This window comes from Procambarus clarkii, chromosome 45, assembly GCF_040958095.1.
Source record: "Procambarus clarkii isolate CNS0578487 chromosome 45, FALCON_Pclarkii_2.0, whole genome shotgun sequence".
Classification (NCBI taxonomy): domain Eukaryota; kingdom Metazoa; phylum Arthropoda; class Malacostraca; order Decapoda; family Cambaridae; genus Procambarus; species Procambarus clarkii.
The window spans coordinates 16,560,119-16,584,319 of NC_091194.1; the positions used below are offsets into that span (position 1 = coordinate 16,560,119).

The following is a 24,201-nucleotide window of genomic DNA, read 5'->3' on the forward strand; positions in this document are numbered from 1 at the left end:
AATATAGCCTGTGAAAAACCACAAATTAAGAAGCGTCAGGATAAATACTGAAACACCGGCGGATATATTTAAACACATATACTGTAATAGGTAAACTACTCAAAATGTTATCATGTATTGTACTTCAAACCCATTTGTAAAAGTTGTATATAAATAAGATATTTGTATGATTATGTGGATATTATTTGTGGATTAGAACGACTTGGCAACTATGGCTCCGGGGAGGGATGAAGCAACCAAGGAGATCTGGCAACTGTGGTTCCGTTGAATCCAGCTGGTGCGGATTTCGACCCCTTGGATACCTGTAGACACCACCGCCCTGCACGGCTCTCTTCCCGCACCCTCGTAAGTACCTCGTGTCTCTTCTCCTGTAATGGCTGGGATGTTCTCATATGATAGAGAGATGTAAAGTTTAAGTGTGCTCCGAGTTGTATAGTTTGGTGAAGAATGTGGTAATTAGTGTCGGTACGTCGATAGAGGCTTGTTTGACCCGGGTGAACGATGACTCACGCGGCCCGAATAACTGCGGTTTCTACGTCAGAGAGAAAATATGTAGCTGTATTTTTGTAGTATAGAAAGCTTTATATAATATGTATTGCTTTATATATGTTTTGTGTGGTGTTAGACCACGCGGGAGAGTAACATATGTCTGTCTAGAACTGACTTAATTAACTGCCCTCGCTGGAGAAACCTCGTTACAGTTCTCTAGTTTACAAAACTAAAGTTAATGGCAGTAACATTTTGCCTTAAGTTTGGTATATTTCGGTATTGTTCCCATTTTTGCTCTGATTTTGCAATGTCTACTTAATAGCCACACCCAGCTCACTGCATGTAACACCTCCCCCTTCATGTAACACCTCCCCTTCATGTAACACCTCCCCCTTCATGTAACACCTCCCCCTTCATGTAACACCTCCCTCTTCATGTAACACCTCCCTCTTCATGTAACACCTCCCTCTTCATGTAACACCTCCCCTTCATGTAACACCTCCCCTTCATGTAACACCTCCCCCTTCATGTAACACCTCCCCCTTCATGTAACACCTCCCCCTTCATGTAACACCTCCCTCTTCATGTAACACCTCCCTCTTCATGTAACACCTCCCTCTTCATGTAACACCTCCCACTTCATGTAACACCCCCACTTCATGTAACACCTCCCACTTCATGTAACACCTCCCACTTCATGTAACACCTCCCACTTCATGTAACACCTCCCACTTCATGTAACACCTCCCCCTTCATGTAACACCCCCCACTTCATGTAACACCTCCCACTTCATGTAACACCTCCCCCTTCATGTAACACCTCCCCCTTCATGTAACACCTCCCACTTCATGTAACACCTCCCACTTCATGTAACACCTCCCCCTTCATGTAACACCTCCCCCTTCATGTAACACCTCCCCCTTCATGTAACACCTCCCCCTTCATGTAACACCTCCCCTTCATGTAACACCTCACCCTTCATGTAACACCTCCCCCTTCATGTAACACCTCCCACTTCATGTAACACCTCCCCACTTCATGTAACACCCCCCACTTCATGTAACACCCCCCACTTCATGTAACACCTCCTACTTCATGTAACACCCCCCACCCCCTTCATGTAACACCTCCCCCTTAATGTAACACCTCCCCCTTCAGTCACTTCACCAAAGCTAGTCACGATATATATATATATATATATATATATATATATATATATATATATATATATATATATATATATATATAATATATATTTAATGCTTATATTAAAAGGGGAAAGTTACAGAAGTTATAAAGTTCAAATACAGTATCGTATCTATATTGTAGAAAAGCTACAAGAGGCATTCAACACGAAGCCCACTGTGTATCTGACATGCATGACTTGGAATAGATAAAAATATGCCCGACAGACCACAGGAACATTATCTAACATAGTGCACAGTTACAAACCCAACAAGATTTCAACTTAGATTCAACAGAGCAGAAGAAGTTGTTGAACACATGGGACAAAATCTTACTGAAGCGACCATGCGAGTCATAAATACTCATACTCCGCCCAAGTAAAACAGAAACAAGCAACACTTAGTGGGCCAGCCAGAGGCTTAGGGCCCACGCAGGAATATCCCTGAATAAAAAATAAAAAAATAGATAAAACAAGCTAAAGCCTATATAAATACTGTGAAAGAAGGGAAACTAATAAAGTGCCAACATGGTTTTAGTTAAAGAAAGCTTTAACTGACAAATCTGGAATTCTGGCAGGCACAATAACCAGGGGTCAGAATTCACGAAGCAGTTACGCAAACACTTACGAACCTATACATCTTTTGTCAATCTTTGGCGGCTTTGTTTACAATTATTAAACAGATAATGAGCTCCGAAGTACCAGGAAGCTGTTTATAACAATAACAACAGTTGACTGGGAAGTTTTCATGCTTGTAAACTGTTTAATAAATGTAACCAAAGCTGTCAATGATTGAGGAAAGATGTACACGTTCGTAAGTACTTGCGTAACTGCTTTGTGAACGCTCCAGAGGTAGAGAAGATAAGGGGGCCATTAATCACGTTTCCTATTTTGTCTAAGATACTGTACCGCTCAAAGGGTTCTATATTAACTTGCGTAATGTGGGATAACCTGAGGTGCTGTTATTGGGTAAGAGAATATATATCACAAGGCGGCAAGAATAGACATCTTCACGACCAAAGATCAGTCACTTAAAAAAATCTCCCACTTACGAGCTACTCATGCGCGTGCCACCTCTTGTGGCGGCTTAATATTCACTACGTGATTTAACAGAGGAATTCAAACTGTACATGTCGATATTCGCGGATGTATAATGATGAATACAGGAAGACTAGAGGAGGCTTCCAGAATACATTAGGAAGCCCTACCTTGATAATTAGAATGGGGGTAGAAATAGCCTAAGCTACTCTATCCCTTTGAGATGTATTTCTTTCTTATCTCAATAAACATACTTGAACTTGAACTTGATAATTAGAATATGTACTTAATAGTATTTAATCAGACACAAAAGTTCTGAGAATGGGATCAGGTTGGACGAGACGCCAAACACAATACATGAATGGACAATACATGAATTGACAATACAATACATGAACAATACACAATACATGAATTCTCTATTTGACTCGACATCGGAAGGTATTTTTTTTAATAAAAATCCTTCATATAGAATAGGGTTTTTAGTTTAATTTATTATGCACCCCATACCCATCTTGTGGGCGACGGTGGAAAGGGTTACTGAAGCATATAATCCTTTCCACCACCGCCCACAAGATGGGTATGGGATGCATAATAAATGAACTAAACTAAAAACCCTATGCTATATGAAGGATTTTAGAACAGGGTAACAACACATTTGGTGGATAATAAGAACATAATACCACAAAAGGGAGTACCTAGGCCTCATCAATTGCATGTTAACTATTTTAAGGGTTTGCTCGAAATATTGAGTTCTGTGGACATCGTACATGCAGGACAAACATATTAATTGTGACACTTGCTCTGAACATATGTCAGTTGCTTAATTTAGAAACTGTACTTGTGGTCGATCTCGAACCCATTTATGGTGTGATGACTTGTACTGAATTTTGTAACTAGCTCATCAAGATTGTAACTTGCTTAGCTAAATGAATTGTGGGGTTCAGTCCCTGAGCCCATTATGTGCTTCTGTAACCCTTTCCACTACCGCCCACACACATGAGACATCTCCCGTCACGCAGGGCGCAGTCGCACCTCCACAGATTTCCAGCATCATCTATTGATACTGGTAATGGCTCAAAAGGGTCACCACTTACGGGCTATTCATGCCCGGGCCACCTTTTGGGTGGCTTAATCTTCATCAATCAATCAATTACCGCCCCACAAGATGGGTATTGGGTGCATAATAAATAAGCTAAATTAAAGCATCGTACAAGTATTCGTGCATTTATATATGATTCATAATTTTCCTAAAACTAGGCAATAAAATAATTCGTAATCGTTGCCACATCACCAACACCATCTGTGTGTTCTAAAAGAGGAAACTAGTGCGATTGTCTCGTGCGAACTGTAATTAATTTTCTCCCTGTTTATATTTATCGCTAAACGTGATATCGGTCTGATTCGTAAAATGCACAATTATAATGAAGTCCCTAGTTAATTAATTTTTAATTTTAATAATTTCCTATTATTCTGTTTACATTGTGAAGTCTGGCAAGAATGTGATGACGTCATATGTCAACACACACACTAACACGTGTTGTCAGGCGGTCGCCAGGTGACTGCTTCTTAACGCTGCATTCAACACAGTTATTACCTCTGTATTATGACTCATGACCTATGGGAAGTATAGTTATGTAAACCGTAGGATTTTGGAGGTGTTGGGGTTCAATTTTGTTCACGTTTGAACGTCCGCGACATGTATTTTGAGCTTCTTGTAACTAGTATTGGCAGAGAAACCGTGCACTTTCAAGGAATGAATCCACTTTCCTATTTTATGTTGCCTGTAAGCAATGGTTAGGTAAAATGTTTCGGAATTGTTTCTTGTTTTCTGTTAAAACAAGTTAAACGGCCTCACTTGAGGCATTAGAGTTGGTGTAATAACTTTGAATGGCAATAAAATGACTTGATCCAAATACTCTTGATCTATATACTCTTCCACACCTTATATTGAGTGGACAATGTAAAGGTGGGGGGGGGATATCAGGAGAGTGCCAAGCCATAAGGACTATATAGCACTGGGAATGGATCAGGATAAGGATTTGGGGTGACGGGGTGAAAGGAATGGTGCCCGCTTGGACGGTCGGGGATTGAATGCTGACCTGCATAAAGCGAGACCGTCACTTCTGGGAGCTGGTGGCTGAGTGGACAGGACACTGTACGCGTGATCCAGTGGTCCTGGGTTCAATCCCAGGCGCTGGCGAGAAACAATGGGCAGAGTTTCTTTCACCCTGATGTCCCTGTTACCTAGCAGTAAATAGGTACGTGGGAGTTAGTCAGCTGTCAAGGGCTGCTTCCTGGGGGTGGAGGCCTGGTTGAGGACTCGGCCGCGGGGACACTAAGCCCCGAAATCATCTCAAGATAATCTCAAGATTTCAAGATAGTCACTCTACTGTCCAGCCAAAGTGGTTTAGAAATTAGGATTTTTTTTTAAAGGATTTTATTAATTTATTTTTACCTGATTTACTTAGGGCCACTAACACTAGTGGCCTTGACAAGGACAGGAAGTTGGTGGCTTGTTAAAAGTCCTCTCATTTGTCCTGATGATCTTTTCCAGTTTGACCTTAAAATTTAACAGAGTTTTAGGCATTTACGGCTTCGGTGGGTATGTGGTTTCATGGTTATATATAACCCTTTGGGTGAAGAAGCATCTCCTCTTCTCAGTCCTACATTGTGACTTGTTGAGCATGAAACCATTGCTCTTTGGTTGTGTTACATCCGACCTTTTGAAGAAATTTTCCGGATCAATATCTTCCAAATTCTTTAGTATTTTAAAAGTTCCAATGAACTTTTACCTCTCATGAACTTACCCTCTCATTCTTGGTTTGCAGTGTTGTTAGTCCTGTGGCCCTCAATCTTTCCTGATACGATAGTTGGCTTAGCTCTGGAATGATTTTTGTTGCCTGGTGTTGCACTTTCTTGAGAGCAGTTATGTCCTGAAGATGTGGTCTCCATGCCTGGATGCAATAATCCAGGTGGGGGCACACCAAAGATTTATACAATTGAATCGCTACCTTCTTTTCCTTAAATTCAAAAGTACACTTGATTATTCCAAGGGTTTGGTTAGCTTTTCTGACTGCTGCTTCTACCTGTTGTGCAAAATTCATTGAGTGTGAATTTTGACTCCAAAGTCCTTTTCTTTGCCAGTCTGCTGTAATGTAATGTTATTAATTTGGTAGTTGTGGCATGGGCTATTAAAAGCCCCACATGCACGGTCTTGCATTTGTCAATATTAAAATGCATTTGCCAGTTCTCTGACCATTTGTAGAGTTCATGTAGGTCTTTTTTTAAGGTTTCAGTATCATCATTTTCCACTTTACCATAAATCTGCGTCATTTCCAAATTTGATGATGTGGTTTGTAATATTCTCATCTGACATTGATGTATATGACAAAAAGGGTTGACCCCAAAATGGACCCCTGTGGTGACCCATTTACCACATTTATCCAGTCAGATTCATTCCCATTTAGCATGACTTTTTTTCTTTGTTTTAATCAAAATACTAGTATTTTACCATTTATTCCATGTGCCTGTAATTTCCTAGCTAGTCTTTCATGTGGTACCTTATCAAAGGCTGTAGCAAAATCCACGTTTACTACATCAACCAGAATTCCTTTGTCTGAGTAGCTTGCTACCATTTCCAAAAATGATGTGCTAAACCTGTAATTTACCTGGTAGCCACTGTATCTAGTGACCATGGTAGGGACAGGTTGGGACAGGTTTGGTTAGGTGTAGTGGAACACAGATGGTTAAATTCAGTCACTAGCATTTTTATCCCAGACAACAGAAAATTAGATTTTTTTTCCTTGAAGAACACCGCAGCGTTCTAGGTATTTAACGATAGGGTTACTGCTTCAGTAGTGGAATAATTAGCCTTTAAGATAAAACCTAAATTTTCTCTAGTACCAGTATTTCAAAGTGGTTTCCAATATTAATTTAGAACTAAGCATCTGAGGTGGAGGGGGGGGGGGAGAAGTGGAAAAACTAAATATTTGTTAACCAATTTGGACCTTTCAGCAGTTTTGGCCTGAAGGTGACCTGGGAAGGGTTTCAAACATCTATCAAGATAAACAAGTTTCTGGCTTCAGGGCCCTTAGTAAAGTACTCTATTCTTTTTACCCATTTAGGTGCAAAATTTTATTTTACCCCTTTAAATATATGATAAATATGTTTAATATTCAGCAAATTATACAGCAATTCAAGCATGAGAAATAGCACTCAAGATTCCCTCTCACAGACTAACTGAGATGCTGAACCAGATTTGTAAATGCACTCAATTTATATTAAGGAATGGCACACAATCTTTGTGCAGTGCCCAGAACTTCAACCTAAGTCGTCTTTCTACCAAGATCATTAACTACAAAATCACAAGGTACTTTTATAATGTTGACAATATCAATATTGAGAACACATGGGCCCTACTGCTGCAATTTGAATTCTGTTGCACCAAGAGTTTGTTATTTTTCACTACTGTATTTTCATTTTTGTTTTATTAAACACTACTACTGTATTAGACTGAGTTTTGTGCCCATTTTGATAACAATATTACTTGTTTCTCCTCTTTTTCTTTTTTTTCTCCAGGGATGGCACTAAATAGAAATGCTCACTTCATTTGAAAGCTTTCATTACTATGTTGCAACTAGATAATGATAATTATCATACTACTGGAACATGCTTTTGTTAGTGTTTTAGGAAGCCATCTGGACTGTGTGTGTACAGTGCACAAGAAGTGATGGGGAATAAGTTTAGGCAAAATAAGTCGAGTGAATGTTTGACATTTGTCAAGACACAAAAAGGACTTTACATCTATTTGTATTAAAACAGTGAAACGTGCATAGATGGTTTGCTGGAGTGAGACCTTGCAGAGGCTGTGTGATGCTATGTAGTGTGGATGAATTGGTGCATGGTTTTTCCCAGAATCTTTTGACCATCTCCATCTTCCAATTCAATGAAAGTAGAAAATAGAATGATAATGGTTTTTACATACTTTAGCATGGATTCTTTACCATAATAAAGCAGCAATCTTATTAAATTTTGGTATCAGTTGGTACAGTATTTGCTTTCACCAAATGCAGTACATGGTACAGTATTGAAGATTCATGTAAGGAGAAAAAAGTTAAGGCTGTGGTTGGTCAGCTGATCACTGCTCTCATTTGCTATAAATGGACAAATTGGTGTCTGGTCATTTTCTAAAAATTCTCTTATTATAATGATGTAAAATTTGATTTTCTCATGGCTATATCATGTTATTGTGATTTCATCATTTATAAGGAATAAATTTTGTATGAGAATGGTAACCACTACTATAGTAAAGTAATCGTGGTTACCCTTTGTGAGTTTAATGTACATTCTGTTCTGCTTAGCATATCACTTGTATGCCAACAACATTCTGCAGCATGTTACTCATTTTGAAGGCAGTGTACAGTTTAATGAAATTTTTTATGTTAAATTAACAAAACATCTTTTTATACAAAGATACATTTGACTTAATTTTTATATACAGTATATGTACAGTATATAAAAGAGTATAATGGTACCTTCATGTAAAGCCCCTAACATACATAGCATTTCAGGCATTGATTATAAAGACTTGGGAAGGGAAGGAATGTTTTTCTGTTTTTCAGATTTAAAAGCTGGAATTAATAGCAATAACTAATACTTTTCCAGGGCCATGTCTCAGTCAAAGGTTGTAGTAGAGGCTGCAGAAAAGAATAAAGAGCCCATCTTAAAAGTGTTGGAAGACGTCATACCAGAGAAGCTTGGCGCAGGCTCTCCTCCGTTATCGGCATTGGAAGTTGCCTCTGGAAGTGGTCAGCATGTGGTTTATTTTGCCAACAAATTTAAGAACATAACATGGCAGCCGTCTGATATGGATGAAAAGTATATTGAAAGCATTAAGGAATATATTACCGATGAAAAGTTGGAAAATGTAAAGAATCCATTAGCAATTGATGTAACAAAGGTAAAGTACCCTTGATGATTTTTGTACAAAATCTATAAAATGATTGTAGTAATGTGCATGAGGAAAGATACATTTTCTTGAAGCCTTCATTGCATGACATTGCAGGCTACATTGCAACTTTAGTGTGTAGCTTAAATGTGTGAATACATGTTTAAAAGATTTCCGAGTACTGTATATTACAGCACTGTCCAATTCTGTTGTACTATTGATTTAGTTTTAATAATTTAATTATTAGTTTGGTTTCTTAAAAGATTTTATACAAATATGACGAATGTATGCCTGTACTCTACATATAATTAACAGGCTAATTTGATTTCTGTGTACAGTATATTTCATTGACATTTATTTTAAAAGATTTATTTTTTGATTGAATTTATTAGGTATTTCTCATAGCGATATAAGTTTTGAGGAATTAATTTTGACTTTGTAGCAAGTTATAGCAATATATTATAGTATAAGGACTGCTATCTGTTCAGAACTATTAAGGTACAGCATGTGTACCTAGTAGTATAGTGGTCTTTGTTCTCAGCTCAGTCAAGGGTCCTGGGTTCAATTCCCAGGTGCAATAGAAATGAGTGGGCATGTTTCTTTTTACCTATTGCCTCTGTTTACCTAGTAGTAAATAATACCAGGGAGTTAGGCAACTACTGTGGGTTGCATCCTAGGAAAGGTCATTAGGTTTGTCCTTGGGGTGGAGGATGAGACCTCAGTACAACCCTTTGTACAGGCTTCCTGTCCCAGACCACAGGAATTAATGTAGTGTATGTAGTAGTTTACAAACACATGGGTGGCAGGTTAAAGCTGTGTGGTATGACTGTCTTTTGCAACTTGGTAATGTTGAACTTTGTATTTAATTCCAGCCGATCAGTGAATGGCCGGGAGCTTTTGCTGAGAAGTCTCTGGACTTGATTATGAACATCAATATGGTCCATATCACACCCTGGGTGTGCACTGAAGGCTTGTTTGCTTCTGCGGGAAAGCTGCTTAAAACCAGTGGCATTATGATTACTTATGGACCTTATGCCATACATGGAGAGATTACTCCTGAGAGCAATGTTTCTTTTAATGCTTCTTTGAAGGTAATTATCATCATTGGTTAAGTATGAGAAGTAATGAAAGAGAAGGTACTGTATTTTTTGTTTAATTTTATGTATTCTAGAATTTCATATACTGTACATGTACTGTATAATTGTTTTTATGATTTTACTAATGTAAATAGTGTATTATAAAGTAGCCAGCACTGGTTGTGTATATATATATATATATATATATATATATATATATATATATATATATTTATATATATATATATATATATTTATATATATATATATATATATATATATATATATATATATATATATAATATATATATATATATATATATATATATATATATATATATATATATATATATATATATATATATATATATATATATATATATATAATATATATATATATATATATATATATATATATATATATATATATATATATATATATATATATATATATATATATATATATATAATATACATACATACATATACATACACACACAGAAATAAAATGTGAACAAGCTTGAATGGTCCCCAAGCCAATATGCAACAGAAAACTCCTCACCTCTGGATTCGAACCCAGACAGCCAGGGGTTCCATGCACCTTGGCGTGTCCAGTACTTTCACCACTAGGCCACACTGACTGTTAAAAGAATTGGAAGTCATCAGACCCTTAGCTTAAGCTTAACAGCTTAAGGGGTTAAGTCTGACAACTTAAGGAAGTCTTCAGAACCTAAACAGGAGTGCTGTTAGGAATTGGATTAAAGGTCTGGCAACTTCCAGTTCTTTTACGTCAGTGTGGCCTAGTGGTGAAAGTACTAGACATGGTGCATAGAGCTCCTGACTGTCTGGGTTCGAATCCTTCAGAGGTGAGGAGTTTTCTGTTACATTGTTATGAAGAGTAATTGACAGGATAGATAAAGATAAACTGTTTAGCATGGGGCATGAACAAGGGGACACAGGTGGAAACTTAGTACCCAAATGAGCCACAGGGACGTTAGAAAGAACTTTTTCAGTGTCAGAGTAGTTAGTAAATGGAATGCATTAGGAAGTGTTGTGGTGGAGGCTGATTCCATGCACAGTTTCAAATGTAGCTATGAAACAGCACAGTATGTTTGGAAATCTGTACACCAGATTTCAGTTCTTGCACTGGTAATGTTCATTGTCTACATAAACGATCTACCAGATGGAATACAGAATTATATGAATATGTTTGCTAATGATGCTAAGATAATAGGGAAAATAAGAAACATAGATGATTGTCATGCCCTTCAAGAAGACCTGGACAAAATAAGTATATGGAGCACCACTTGGCAAATGGAATTTAATGTTAATAAATGTCATGTTATGGAATGTGGAATAGGAGAACATAGACCCCACACAACCTATATATTATGTGAGAAATCTTTAAAGAATTCTGATAAAGAAAGAGATCTAGGGGTGGTCCAGTACTAGGGGTGGATGCATAAAAAGGCAAGGAATTTACTGGGTTTGCAAAGATGACAGATTAATGTTAGAGAACATAACTAAACTGATGAAAAGCATTCCCGAGTCACAGAGATTATCATTCACAGACAGGCTACCAGTGATATATGCGGACTGGGAAAAGTCAACATTGGATAACGACCAAAACTCAGGAACAGATAGTTTAGAGAACCGCAGCAGTAGTGTGGAGGAGGAGACTATTGTGGTACAAAATAACAGCAATATTGCAGAGCCAGATAATATAAATGATGAGAGCAACAGTGAGACAGAGTGCATAGATGAAGGAATTGGGACGAAAAACGGAGATGGCTCCAATAAAGAGGTAGACAAGACAGTCACAGATATAAATACCTTGAAAAACGCAAAACCGGAACATATTTGCAAATTCTACGCTAAAGGAATATGCAAATATGGAAAATTAGGAGCAAAATGCCATTTTCTGCATCCTCAAAAATGCAGGAACATGTTGGAGAGGGGTACATGCCGTTTTGGAACAGGGTGTAGATACTTCCACCCTAAATTATGTCAATTTTCAATTAGGGACAAAAAATGCTACAATCTTCAGTGTCCGGAATTCCATGTGAGAGGTACACAGCGTTATAGACGGGAAGATCAATATGACACTACTGGAAATTTTTTACAGGAAGGCAGAAACAGAGTAGTAAATATAAGAGAGAGGAACAGTCAGATGGAACCACTACAGGATTACAGAGGGGAACGGAGATACCCACAAGACTGGAATTCAAATTATCAACAAGCACACAGGTACTACACCAGACAACACCCGTCCTACTACCAAAACTGGACGAATCACTTCCAAAACGACACACCCTGGACGCAAACACAGTGGCCTCCTTACCAGAGCCTCAGATATTAACACCAAGTAAGGCTTCCAGCACTTCCACTAACACGATAACATCATTTATATTTGCCAACATCCAGGGTATAAAAACACGCAAATCCAACAAAGTTAACTTTATAGATGGTCTCCTTCATGAGGCAAATGCAGTGTTTGCAGCCTAACAAAGGACTACCATGATGGTGAAATGTGGATCTCAGAGTACAATCTTTTCAGATGTGATAGGAAACACCGGCTTCAGGGTGGGGTCAGCCTCTACATCAAAGACACACTCATCTGTACTGAGCTGCTAAACACCTCAAATGATATGGTGGAAGTGCTGATAATCAAAATAGAGATTTTAAATGTAGTTATTGTCCTTGTATATAAGTCACCGGAGGCAAACCCTCAGCAGTTTAAAGACCAACTAATGAAAATAGAACACTGCTTGGAAAACCTCACAAATCCAGCTCTGAACATCATCCTGCTTGGGGACTTCAACCTACGGCACCTGAAATGGAAGCACCTGGCTAATACAGTAATATCAGAAAGAATACCAGGAAGTAGCCTAAATGAACAGGCACACGCAAATGACCTGCTACGGATGTGCGACAGGTTTGCCTTAAACCAGCAAATAGTAGAACCAACTAGGAAGGAGAACACGCTGGACCTCATTTTCACTAATAATGATGAATTGATCAGAAACATAATGATTACAAATACCTGTTACTCAGATCACAACTTAATTGAAGTTATGACAACCATGGGGAGTAGACCTTCAAAACCAGTCCAGATTTCCAGTGGAGGAGATTTCAGCAAATTCAACTTCAATAATAAACAGATAAACTGGGAGCAAATAAACCAGGACTTCACAGAAATAAACTGGGAAGAACAGCTAGAAAATGCAAACCTGAACCAGTGCCTGGAAAAAATAAGCTCGGTAGCACTAGAAATATGTTCAAACCACATACCTCTTAAGAAAAAAGAGGAAGAGATGCAGATTGGAACGGGAACGTCGTTCCCTATATAGGCGAAGAAAACGAATCGCGGAACAACTTGAGAGTCGCACCCTATCTCAAGAACAGGGAAGAAGGTTAGGTAGAGAAATAGAAACAATTGAACGGAAGCTACAAGAATCATACAAAACCCAGGAGAGGCAAAAAGAGCAAAAGGCCATCAGTGAAATAGAAAGAAATCCGAAATATTTTTTCTCCTATGCAAAATCAAGATAAAAAACCACATCTAGTATCGGGCCCCTGAGAAAGGGAGATGGAACTTTCACCGATGACAACAAAGAAATGAGCGAGCTACTGAGGACGCAGTACGACTCTGATTTCAGTGAGCCATTAAACACACTAAAGATTGATAACCCAAATGAATTTTTCATGGATACGATACCAACATCAAAACATATATCAGACGTCACCCTATCCCCACTGGATTTTGAAGAAGCCATAAACAGTATGCCTATGCACTCTGCACCAGGCCTGGATTCTTGGAACTCCATATTCATAAAAAACTAAAAAAACACTATCGCAGGCCCTCCACATTCTGTGGAGACAAAGCCTAGATACTGGCGTTATTCCTGATATACTAAAAACAGCAGAGATAGCACCACTTCATAAAGGAGGAAATAAGGCAGAGGCAAAAAATTACAGACCGATAGCACTAACATCGCACATCATAAAAATTTTTGAGAGAGTGCTAAGAAGTAAGATCACAAAATACATGGAATCACAGCAACTCCATAACCCCGGACAACATGGGTTCAGAACAGGGCGCTCTTGCCTGTCGCAGTTGCTGGACTACTATGATATGGCATTAGATGCTATGGAAGACAAACAAAACGCTGATGTAATTTACACAGATTTCGCAAAAGCTTTTGATAAATGTGACCATGGTGTTATTGCACATAAAATGCGTTCAAAAGGAATTACCGGAAAAATAGGCAGATGGATCTACAATTTCCTGACCAACAGAACCCAATGTGTAATAGTCAACAAAATAAAATCCAGCCCATCAACCGTGAAGAGCTCAGTCCCCCAGGGTACTGTGCTTGCTCCAGTACTTTTTCTCATCCTCATATCGGACATAGACAAGAACACAACCTATAGCACTGTATCATCCTTTGCAGATGACACTAGGATCTTCATGAGAGTAGGCAACATAGAGGACACGACGAACCTCCAGTCAGATGTAGATCAGGTCTTTCTATGGGCTACAGAAAATAATATGGTGTTTAACGAAGATAAGTTGCAGCTCATGCGCTATGGAAGAAATGAAAATATAAAAACGTAAACCACGTACAAAACTCAGGCAAATCATAACATAGAACGAAAAGGCAATGTAAAGGATCTGGGTGTACTCATGTCGGAAGACCTTACCTTTAAAGAACACAATAAAGTAGCCGTCACAACTGCAAGAAAAATGACAGGTTGGATAACAAGAACTTTTCACACTAGAGATGCTATACCGATGATGATACTTTTCAAAATGCTTGTGCTCTCTAGAGTGGAGTACTGCTGCACAATGACAGCACCTTTCAAAGCTGGAGAAATTGCTGACCTGGAGAGCGTGCAGAGATCCTTTACTGCTAGAATCCACTCAGTAAAACATCTACTAAAACCGACTAAAGAGCCTAAAACTGTACTCCCTTGAGCGCAGGCGGGAGAGGTACATAATAATTTACACATGGAAAATATTAGAGGGGCTGGTCCCAAACCTGCACACAGAAATAACATCACATGAGACCAGAAGACATGGCAGGATGTGCAGAATACCCCCGTTGAAAAACAGAGGTGCAATTGGTACTCTGAGAGAGAACTCTATCAACATCAGAGGTCCGAGACTGTTCAACATGCTTCCACTACACATAAGGGGCATAACTGGCCGACCCCTCACAGTGTTCAAGAGAGAACTGGATAAGCACTTCCAAAGGATACCTGATCAACCAGGCTGTGACTCATACGTCAGGCTGTGAGCAGCCGCGTCCAACAGCCTGGTTGATCAGTCCGGCAACCAGGAGGCCTGGTCGACGACCGGGCCGCGGGGACACTAAGCCCCGGAAGCACCTCAAGGTAAGGTAAGGTAAGGTGGTTCTAGATAGAAAACTATCACCTGAGGACCACATAAAGAATATTGTGTAAGGAGCCTATGCTATGCTTTCTAACTTCAGAATTGCTTTTAAATACATGGATGGCGATATACTAAAGAAATTGTTCATGACTTTTGTTAGGCCAAAGCTAGAATATGCAGCTGTTGTGTGGTGCCCATATCTTAAGAAGCACATCAACAATCTGGAAAAGGTGCAAAGACATGCTACTAAGTGGCTCCCAGAACTGAAGGGCAAGAGCTATGAAGAGAGGTTAGAAGCATTAAATATGCCAAAACTAGAAGAGAGAAGAAAAAGAGGTGATATGATCACTACGTACAAAATAGTAACAGGAATTGATAAAATCGACAAGGAAGATTTCCTGAGACCTGGAACTTCAAGAACAAGAGGTCATAGATTTAAACTAGCTAAACACAGATGCCGAAGAAATATAAGAAAATACACCTTCGCAAATAGAGTGGTAGACGGTTGGAACAAGTTAAGTGAGAAGGTGGTGGAGGCCAAGACCGTCAGTAGTTTCAAAGCGTTATATGACAGAGAGTGCTGGGAAGATGGGACACCACGAGCGTAGCTCTCATCTTGCAACTACACTTAGAAAATTACATTTAGGTAATTACACACACACACACACACACACAAAGAGTGCTGGGAAGACGGGACACCACGAGCGTAGCTCTCATCCTGTAACTACACTTAGGTAATTACGCACGCACGCACGCACGCACGCACTCACTCTCGGAGGGGATGTGGGCAGACTGCATATTTTTGGATTGTCAGAAAGCCTTTGACACAGTATCACATACGAAACTAGTGCACAAACTGGAGATGCAGGCAGGAGTGAAAGGGAAGGTACTCCACTGAATAAGGGGGTACCTGAGCAACAAAAGACGGCGAGTCACTGAGGGGAGAGGTCTCGGAGTGGCGAAGCATCACCCGGGGAGTGCCTCAGGGATCAGTTCTTGGGCGTATACTGTTCCTGATACAATGACTCCTCGGCTTACGAATGCCTCTCTTTAGGAACTTTTCTGGTTATGAGCCCAATTTCTTCATAAAATTCGAATCGGTTACGAACTTTGCCTCAGGTAACGTGGTTTGTTGATACATGTATAGCCGACCTAGCGCGTGGTGGCACGGCAACCGCGCCTCAGTTTACCTGTGCCTCCCGTCTAGTGACAATTGTGCTTGAATTCTTTATAAATAATTTCAGTGCTTTTCGAATTTTTGGGTATTTGAACATAAAAGTTATTATTATACTAGCTGTACCCAGCCACGCGTTGCTGCGGCTCAGCAATGCATTAGTTCTGCTGACCCCCAGCAACCTTCCCCTGCCCACCAGTCCTCCCCACCATCCCCTTCTCTGTCCCCTTGTCCTCCCAATAATTCCCCACTCCATAGTCCCCTCGTCCTCCCGATGATCTCCCACTCCCTCGTCACCTCGTCCTCCCCACGATCTCCCACTCCCCCGTCCCTTCGCCCTCCCTATCATTCCCCCTTCCCCTGTCCCCTCGTCCCTACCATCCCCAACTCCCACGTCCCCTCGTCCTCCCCACCATTCCCCTCTCCCTCATCCGAAGCATTCCCAAATGATCTGATATTCCCTTCAGAAAATTGGGAACATTAAATGATCTGATGTTCCACTCACCGAATAATAAGAAAAGTTAAAAAACGAAATGAAAAAAAGTGAAAAAAAGTAAACTATACTCACGAAATGAATGGTATAGTAAATAACTCAGCTCAATTCTAAGGCAATGTCAAACAAAATAATTAAATCAAAATGAAAATAAATCAAAATCTATGAAAATTCATTTTATCAATGCAATTGGAAACATTGAAATGGAATCGTAACATATATAGTACAGTATAGCATGTGTTGCTCTTAATGCAACAGATGGCGCTATTTGTCAAAAAAGCATGGGTTTTACCTGTCACAGGTGTGGCATCTATACTTATACTCTTGAAATGAACGGTATGGTAAACAACACAGCTCAATTCCAACGTAATGTCACACAAAATAATTAAATCAAAATTAAAATAAATCAAAATCTATGAAAATTCAATTTATCAATGCCATTAGAAACATTGAAATGGAATCGTAGCATATTTAGTTTAACCCTTAAACTGCGCAACGCGCCTGCAGGCTCACGTCTGGTTTGCGCAACGCGCCTCCGGGTATTTGTATTTTTCGTGTTCCATTCAAAACTCCCGCGGCTACATGGGGTTCACATCAGCTTCCTCGGGGCTCTTGTAAACAGACGCCATCTTTAAAAAAAATCGTGGTCCACAATCCCGGTGTGGGAGCCTCAGTAGTGTGTGAGCAACCAAGGCTGGCGCTCACAGCATGAGCGCACAGCACTGCTGTTCAGCGTGTGACCACAGCATCGCCTAATAATGTCAAAATATATATATAACTTGTATTATTTAGCTATGATAGTGTTATAGAAGAGCCTGAGTGTGATAATGACTGGGTACAATGTTCAAATATCAGTGATTCAATGCTGTTCACGATGTTCACAGCGCTAGCCACAGCACCACAGCATTATTTCGTCCATCTAGGAATCTTCAAATGATTTCTTAGGTTCCTTTTCAAAATAAACGTGTGGTCAATTATTCATTTACAGGAATTAGTGACCAGGATTGTGATAATAGCAGGAATGTGGTTATAATTAGCATTGTGCGTAGTATTGTGGAAGGAGGAATTTTGGTGAGGGAGGGAGGGCGAGAATTGAGGTAGCCTCATTGTGTATGTGTAGCAGGCACTCTTGTTTTGCTCGCCATACTAGCTTAGTGGTTCGCTATGGGCAAAACGTATGTACATGGGTATATATAGTGTGTGTATATAGTGTAAGAACAGCAACAGGAGAATGTTGAGAGGAGCTATTTTGGTGAGGGAGGTGACGTAATCGTAGCGTCGTCTGCTGTGTGATTTTTCATGCAGTATATAGTGGCCACTGTACTGTTTGGACACAATACTTACACAATGCTTACTTGCTTAGTTCTGGTAAATAAAACATGTAGATAGGTATATAGAACATGTGTAATAAGAACTATAACAGTATAGTGGGAGGAGCAATGTTGGCGAGTAAGATGTTGGAGTGAGGGAGACTGGCTGGGTGTGGCTGCTCTCACTCGAAGTGTTCTGAATGTGTTGATGGTGAATGTAGTGTGTGACAGTGTATAGTGTGTAAATAGATTGTATATATATACATAAATTAGCATGATACATAGTAAATATGTGCTGCATATGTGTACTCAAGTGTCATGCACGTAACACAGTGTCTTCGGACAGTACGGATGTTTTACTGCCATAATATAGTGTACGTGTTCACTATACATAGGATTAGCACGTAAAAACAAATAAAATGTATTTGGAACTGTGCGAAAAAAATGAACGAAAATATATTCGCGGCAACTCGCGCGCCCCGCCCCGGGCGCCCTACTGGCTCCGGGAGCGTACGTCACGGGCGAACAGGGAATGATGAACAGGGATGTCACGCCCCAACTTACGGACCCCAGAGCAGCCAAAGTAAGTACAATTTCGATTTTTTTTCTACATACCCATACTGAGGGAAGGGTTTCTGACACTTTAAAAAGAAAAAGAATTTTTTCCAGATAATTTATTTCCTGCGCACTGCGGGGGTGTCATATTTGGAGGCAACGCAGTTAAGGGGTTAAGGGTGTGTTTCTCTTAAGTGCAACAGATGGCACTGTTTTTCAAATAAGCATGGTTTTACCTGTCACTGGTGTTTAAGCTATACAGTAGGTATATCAATACACACGCGTATTCGAATAAAACGTTGTGTCAAAATTTCAAAGCAATCGATGGAGAACTTTCGGAGATTACAGCTGGTGTTGCTCTTACGTACAAAAGATGGCGTGGTTTTTAAAAAAAAAAGCATGTTTTTTCCTGTCACAGGTGAGGCATGTATATAGTAGGTATATAAAAGCACTCACCTATTCGAATGCAATGTTGTGTCAAAATTTCTAAACAATCGGTAAAGAGGTTTCGAAGATTTTCCTCACATGAAAAACACACTTTTTCTAAAAAAGCATGTTTTTCCCATCACAGACGTGACATCTATATAGTATGTATATAAAAATTCGCTCAGATGCGAATGGAACGTTGTGTGAAAATTTCAAAGCAATTGGTGAAGAACTTTCGGAGATTAGCGATTTTGAACAAACGAACATTTCCATTTTTATTTATATAGATATTCCGCCATGGGTCCCTAGAAAGCCAGTGGTAAGATTCAATCCAAGAAAACACATGTGAGGATGACCATAGAGGAAAAACAAGAGATCATTTGTAAACATGAAAATGGTACACGAGTTGTTGAACTAGCTAGGCAGTACAACAAATCTATGTCAATGATATGTACTGTAATTACTAAGAAAAAGACATGAGTGCTAATGTGGCAAAAGGCATATCAACAATCATGAAACAAAGAACACAAACACTTGAGGATGTTGAAAAGTTGTTATTAATTTGGATACAAGACAAGGAGTTAGCAGGTGATAGCGTTTCAGAGGCCATTATTTGTGAAAAAGCAAGGCTATTGCATGAAGACCTTTTAAAGAAAACCCTTGGAACAAGTGATGCAGATATGAAAGAGTTTAAAAGTGAGCAGGGAATGATTCGAGAAATTTTGAAAAAGTGTTATTCAGTGTTTTGAGAGTTGAGTGTTGTGTGTTGAGTTGAAGGAACACAGCAAAGAACTGACCACCGAAGAAATCCTAGCCCTTCACAAGGAGCAGTAACAAGAGGCAACTGAGGAAATTTCTTCAGGGGAGGAGGCAGTACAGAATGTCCCTTCCTCAACAATTAAGAAGTGGTGTAGACAATGGGAAGAAATGCAAACTTTTGTTGAAACGACTCACCCAGAGCAAACTGTAGTAGGCCGTTGCCTTAACCTTTTTAATGACACTGTGATGTCTCACTACAGACAAGTGTTACAATGTAGGGAAAAACAAGTCTCTATGGAAAGGTTTTTAGTGAGAAAAACAAGCAGTGAGTGAGTCACAAGCAGGTCCTAGTGGTATGCAGGCAAAAAATGCCATAGAGAGTACCCCCAGAGAAATCATCACTGCCTGATGTTATAATGGAAAGAGACTCCCACTCCAAACACTAACACCTTTCCTCCTCCCCCGCCCCCTCCTCACTGTCTTCCATACATTAACAAGTCATCAATAAAGGTAAGCAATAACTTGTACATACTTTAGTACTAAAGATTTGGGTGAATTAGGTATAAAATTTACTTTGAAGTTAATGTTTTTGGGACTGTGGAACGGATTAATTCAATTTACATTTTTATGGGAAAATTCGCTTCGGTCTACGAATTTTCGGGTTACGAACCTTCTCTGGGAACTGGAATAAATTCGTAAGCTGAGGTACCACTGTATGGTATATGTAAATGATCTCCCAGAGGGAATAAACTTGTTCCTCTCAGTGTTTGCTGATGATGCAAAAATTATGAGGAGGATTAAGACAGAGGAAGATAGTATGAGGCTACAAGATGACCTACACAAACTGAAGGAATGGTCCAACAAATGGTGACTAAAGTTCAACCCAAGTAAATGCAAGGTAATAAAACTAGATGGAGTAAATATAAGGCCAGACACGGGATACCGAATGGGAGATGAAGTCCTTCACAAAACGGACAGAGAAAGATCTAGGAGTTGATATCATACCAAATCTGTCTCCTGAAGCCCACATCAAAAGAATAACATTAGGAGCATATGCAAGGCTGGCTAACATGAGATCTGCCTTCAGAAACTTGTGTATGGAATCTTTCAGAACCTTGTATACCACGTATGTAAGACCAATCCTGGAGTATGCGGCCCCAGAATGGAGACTATACCTTGTCAAGCAAAGACGAAGCTGGAAAAAGTTCAGAGGTATGCCACTGTTCTAGTCCCAGAACTGAGAGGCTTGAGTTACGAGGAAAGGCTGAGTGAAATGCACCTAACGTCGCTGGAAGATAGGAGAACTCGGGAAGACATGATCACTACCTACACAATTTCTAAGAGAAATCGACAGGGTAGATAAAGATAAATTGTTTAACACTGTTGGGTATGCGAACAAGGGAATATGGGTGGAAACTGAGTATCCAAATGAGCCACAGGGAGGTTAGAAAGAACCATTTTAGTATCAGAGTAGTTAACAGTAGGAATGCTTTAGGTGGTGATGTGGTGGAGGCAGACTCCATACACAGTTTCAAATGTAGATATGATAAGAGCCCAGTAGGCTCAGGAATCTGTGCACCAGTTGATTGATAGTTGAGAGGCGGGACCAAAGAACCAGAGCTCATCCCTTGCAGGCAAAACTAGGTATTTACACTCACTCTAGCAAGCTCATTTTCAAGATAGAGAACCTATCATGTATATATTTTTTTTAAGGGACAAAGATGAATATTAAAATTTTATGCTAAAAAGAAATTAGTGTTTCTGTTTCAATGTGAAATGCTACACACAGTTGATGTACCATCAATAATATTGATTATAAATTTTCAGAAACAAAATGAAGCATGGGGTCTTAGAGATGTTGATGATCTGGAAAAGGAAGCCAAGAAGAATGGCATGACATTTGATGCCATGTTCAACATGCCAGCTAACAACAAGATCCTTGTGTGGCTAAAAATTTAATAGACAAACTAGGGTACTGCATTTTATCCACCTTGAAGAGTATTAATGCAATGGTCTCTTTAATTCTTAGTAACTTCCATGCAATTGAGGACCAAGGCATTTTTTAAATGTGACTCAATAACTTTGAAAAACTTAATTTCTAATGTGGCCACATAGCTTTTGCTGCAAGTCATGTTTGAGAACAATATATAGTAAAATATGCCTATAATGATTGGTAAACTTGACTAATATTTAAACAATAGTGTACATATTTTTGTTAAATTGACTGTAACTGTAATGAGAATTCATTGCTAAAAATTGATTTTATTTTTTGAGCATGTTTTACTATCATTGTTTTAGCCTAATAAGCATTGTTTTTCTTAAAATTACAGTACTCCATATATATACATACAGTATACCAAAGAATATTTTTTGCCTAAACCAATATACAATACTTGTAAAACCATTTCCATGTTCAAACTGGTTAATATGCTTTTACAATGGGGTAATTGAATTCCATCTCCACTATGCACTTCAGATTTTCCTGATAATCCTGGAAAGAAGACTGTATGAGGGATTTAATGACCTGTTCGGTGAAATTGGATAAGCCTTGGGTTAAGAGTTGGAATTCGCTCATGGGAAGTGGAGCTTCTATGAAGTAGTATTAATTTTCATTGAGCAACATGTGTTCATATAGTTTATATTTTTGCACAGGAATGTACTTCTCATCAATATTTTAATGTTACGGGGTATGTAGGTGTGAAAATAACATATTTCTAATTCTTGAAGGTTTATTCTGGCATTGGTGCCTTAATGTTTTAATTGGTGCTTTATCAGGGAAATAAATATATAGCCATAGGACACATTTGGAAAATGGGTTTATATATATATATATATATATATATATATATATATATATATATATACATATATATATATATATATATATATATATATATATATATATATATATATACAGAGCACCACTTGGTTTCCGAACCCCTTGGGGACGAGACCCGTCGGTTAACATGTAAGTTCGTATACGAGAAATAGAGGGGAAAAAATAAACTAGAAATGTAAAAAAAAATTTCCGAAAAATTTATGAAAAAACTCCAGGGAAAAAAATCGTTAGGTTCATGGCGTAAATGCGACGTGTTTTGTTTGTACTCATCAATAAGTGAAGTCCTGATCCGCTTTATAAAAGTCCTTAATTGTTCCTAACTGATTATTAAGACGTTTGGCAAACATCCTCTGGATGTTTCCTGCCAGCCTGCAGGAACATCCTGCCTAAAATATACGATGATGTACTGTACATTTAAGAAACAAATCTGGGTCACAGGTCTGTGGAGTGTGGTTAGGCTTACGGAGTCAGCCGGTCCCTCCCCTACCACCGACACACCTCCCCCTCTCCCCCCACCACCGACACACCTCCCCCTCTCCCCCCACCACCGACACACCTCCCCCTCTCCCCCCACCACCGACACACCTCCCCCTCTCCCCCCACCACCGACACACCTCCCCCTCTCCCCCCCACCACCGACACACCTCCCCCTCTCCCCCCACCACCGACACACCTCCCCCTCTCCCCCCACCACCGACACACCTCCCCCTCTCCCCCCACCACCGACACACCTCCCCCTCTCCCCCCACCACCGACACACCTCCCCCTCTCCCCCCACCACCGACACACCTCCCCCTCTCCCCCCACCACCGACACACCTCCCCCTCTCCCCCCACCACCGACACACCTCCCCCTCTCCCCCCACCCCAAACCCATACACACACACACTCTCAAAGGTCACGTGGTTCACGGTTCACTTCAACACCCATATATCGCTTCCTGCCTGCCTGCCTGCCTCCTTCCCAGCCTGCCTCCTTCCCAGCCTGCCAGCCTGCCTCCTTCCCTGCCTGCCAGCCTGCCTCCTTCCCAGCCTGCCAGCCTGCCTCCTTCCCAGCCTGCCTGCCTGCCTCCTTCCCAGCCTGCCTGCCTGCCTGCCTCCTTCCCAGCCTGCCAGTCTGCTTCCTTCCCAGCCTGCCAGCCTGCTTCCTTCCCAGCCTGCCTCCTTCCCAGCCTGCCTGCCTGCCTCCTTCCCAGCCTGCCAGCCTGCTTCCTTCCCAGCCTGCCTCCTTCCCAGCCTGCCAGCCTGCTTCCTTCCCAGCCTGCCAGCCTGCTTCCTTCCCAGCCTGCCAGCCTGCTTCCTTCCCAGCCTCCCTCCTTCCCAGCCTGCCAGCCTGCTTCCTTCCCAGCCTGCCTGCCTGCCTGCCTCCTTCCCAGCCTGCCTCCTTCCCAGCCTGCCTCCTTCCCAGCCTGCCAGCCTGCTTCCTTCCCAGCCTGCCAGCCTGCCTCCTTCCCTGCCTGCCAGCCTGCCTCCTTCCCTGCCTGCCTGCCTGCCTGCCTCCTTCCCAGCCTGCCA

At 40.3% G+C, this 24,201-nt stretch overlaps 1 protein-coding gene across 4 annotated transcripts; it reads left to right on the plus strand.

Moving 5' to 3' along the window:
• The first annotated feature begins 196 nt into the window (after positions 1-196).
• On the plus strand, positions 197-22,727 carry LOC123769746 (methyltransferase-like 26). Of its 4 annotated transcripts, XM_069301456.1 has the most exons (6): positions 331-345; positions 6,732-6,812; positions 6,949-7,083; positions 8,379-8,673; positions 9,534-9,752; positions 21,677-22,727. In XM_069301456.1, exons 3-6 carry the CDS (start codon positions 6,959-6,961, stop codon positions 21,806-21,808), a joined length of 771 nt encoding a protein of 256 aa, XP_069157557.1. In that variant the 5' UTR covers positions 331-345; positions 6,732-6,812; positions 6,949-6,958; the 3' UTR covers positions 21,809-22,727. The 4 variants fall into 4 exon arrangements, with proteins under 4 accessions (XP_069157556.1, XP_069157557.1, XP_045616938.2 ...); XM_045760982.2 differs by lacking the exons at positions 331-345; positions 6,732-6,812 and adding an exon at positions 4,202-4,269; XM_069301455.1 differs by lacking the exons at positions 6,732-6,812; positions 6,949-7,083 and having other exon boundaries at positions 197-345.
• Positions 22,728-24,201: the final 1,474 nt, after the last annotated feature.

Bases quoted from the DNA above. Each gene is read 5' to 3' on its own strand.
- LOC123769746 (XM_045760982.2), top strand. From the start codon at position 4,217: ATGACGTCATATGTCAACACACACACTAACACGTGTTGTCAGGCGGTC. The intron at 7,084-8,378 runs GTACTTTTATAA...ATACTTTTCCAG, and splicing joins ATTAACTACAAAATCACAAG to GGCCATGTCTCAGTCAAAGG. The intron at 9,753-21,676 runs GTAATTATCATC...ATAAATTTTCAG, and splicing joins CTTTTAATGCTTCTTTGAAG to AAACAAAATGAAGCATGGGG.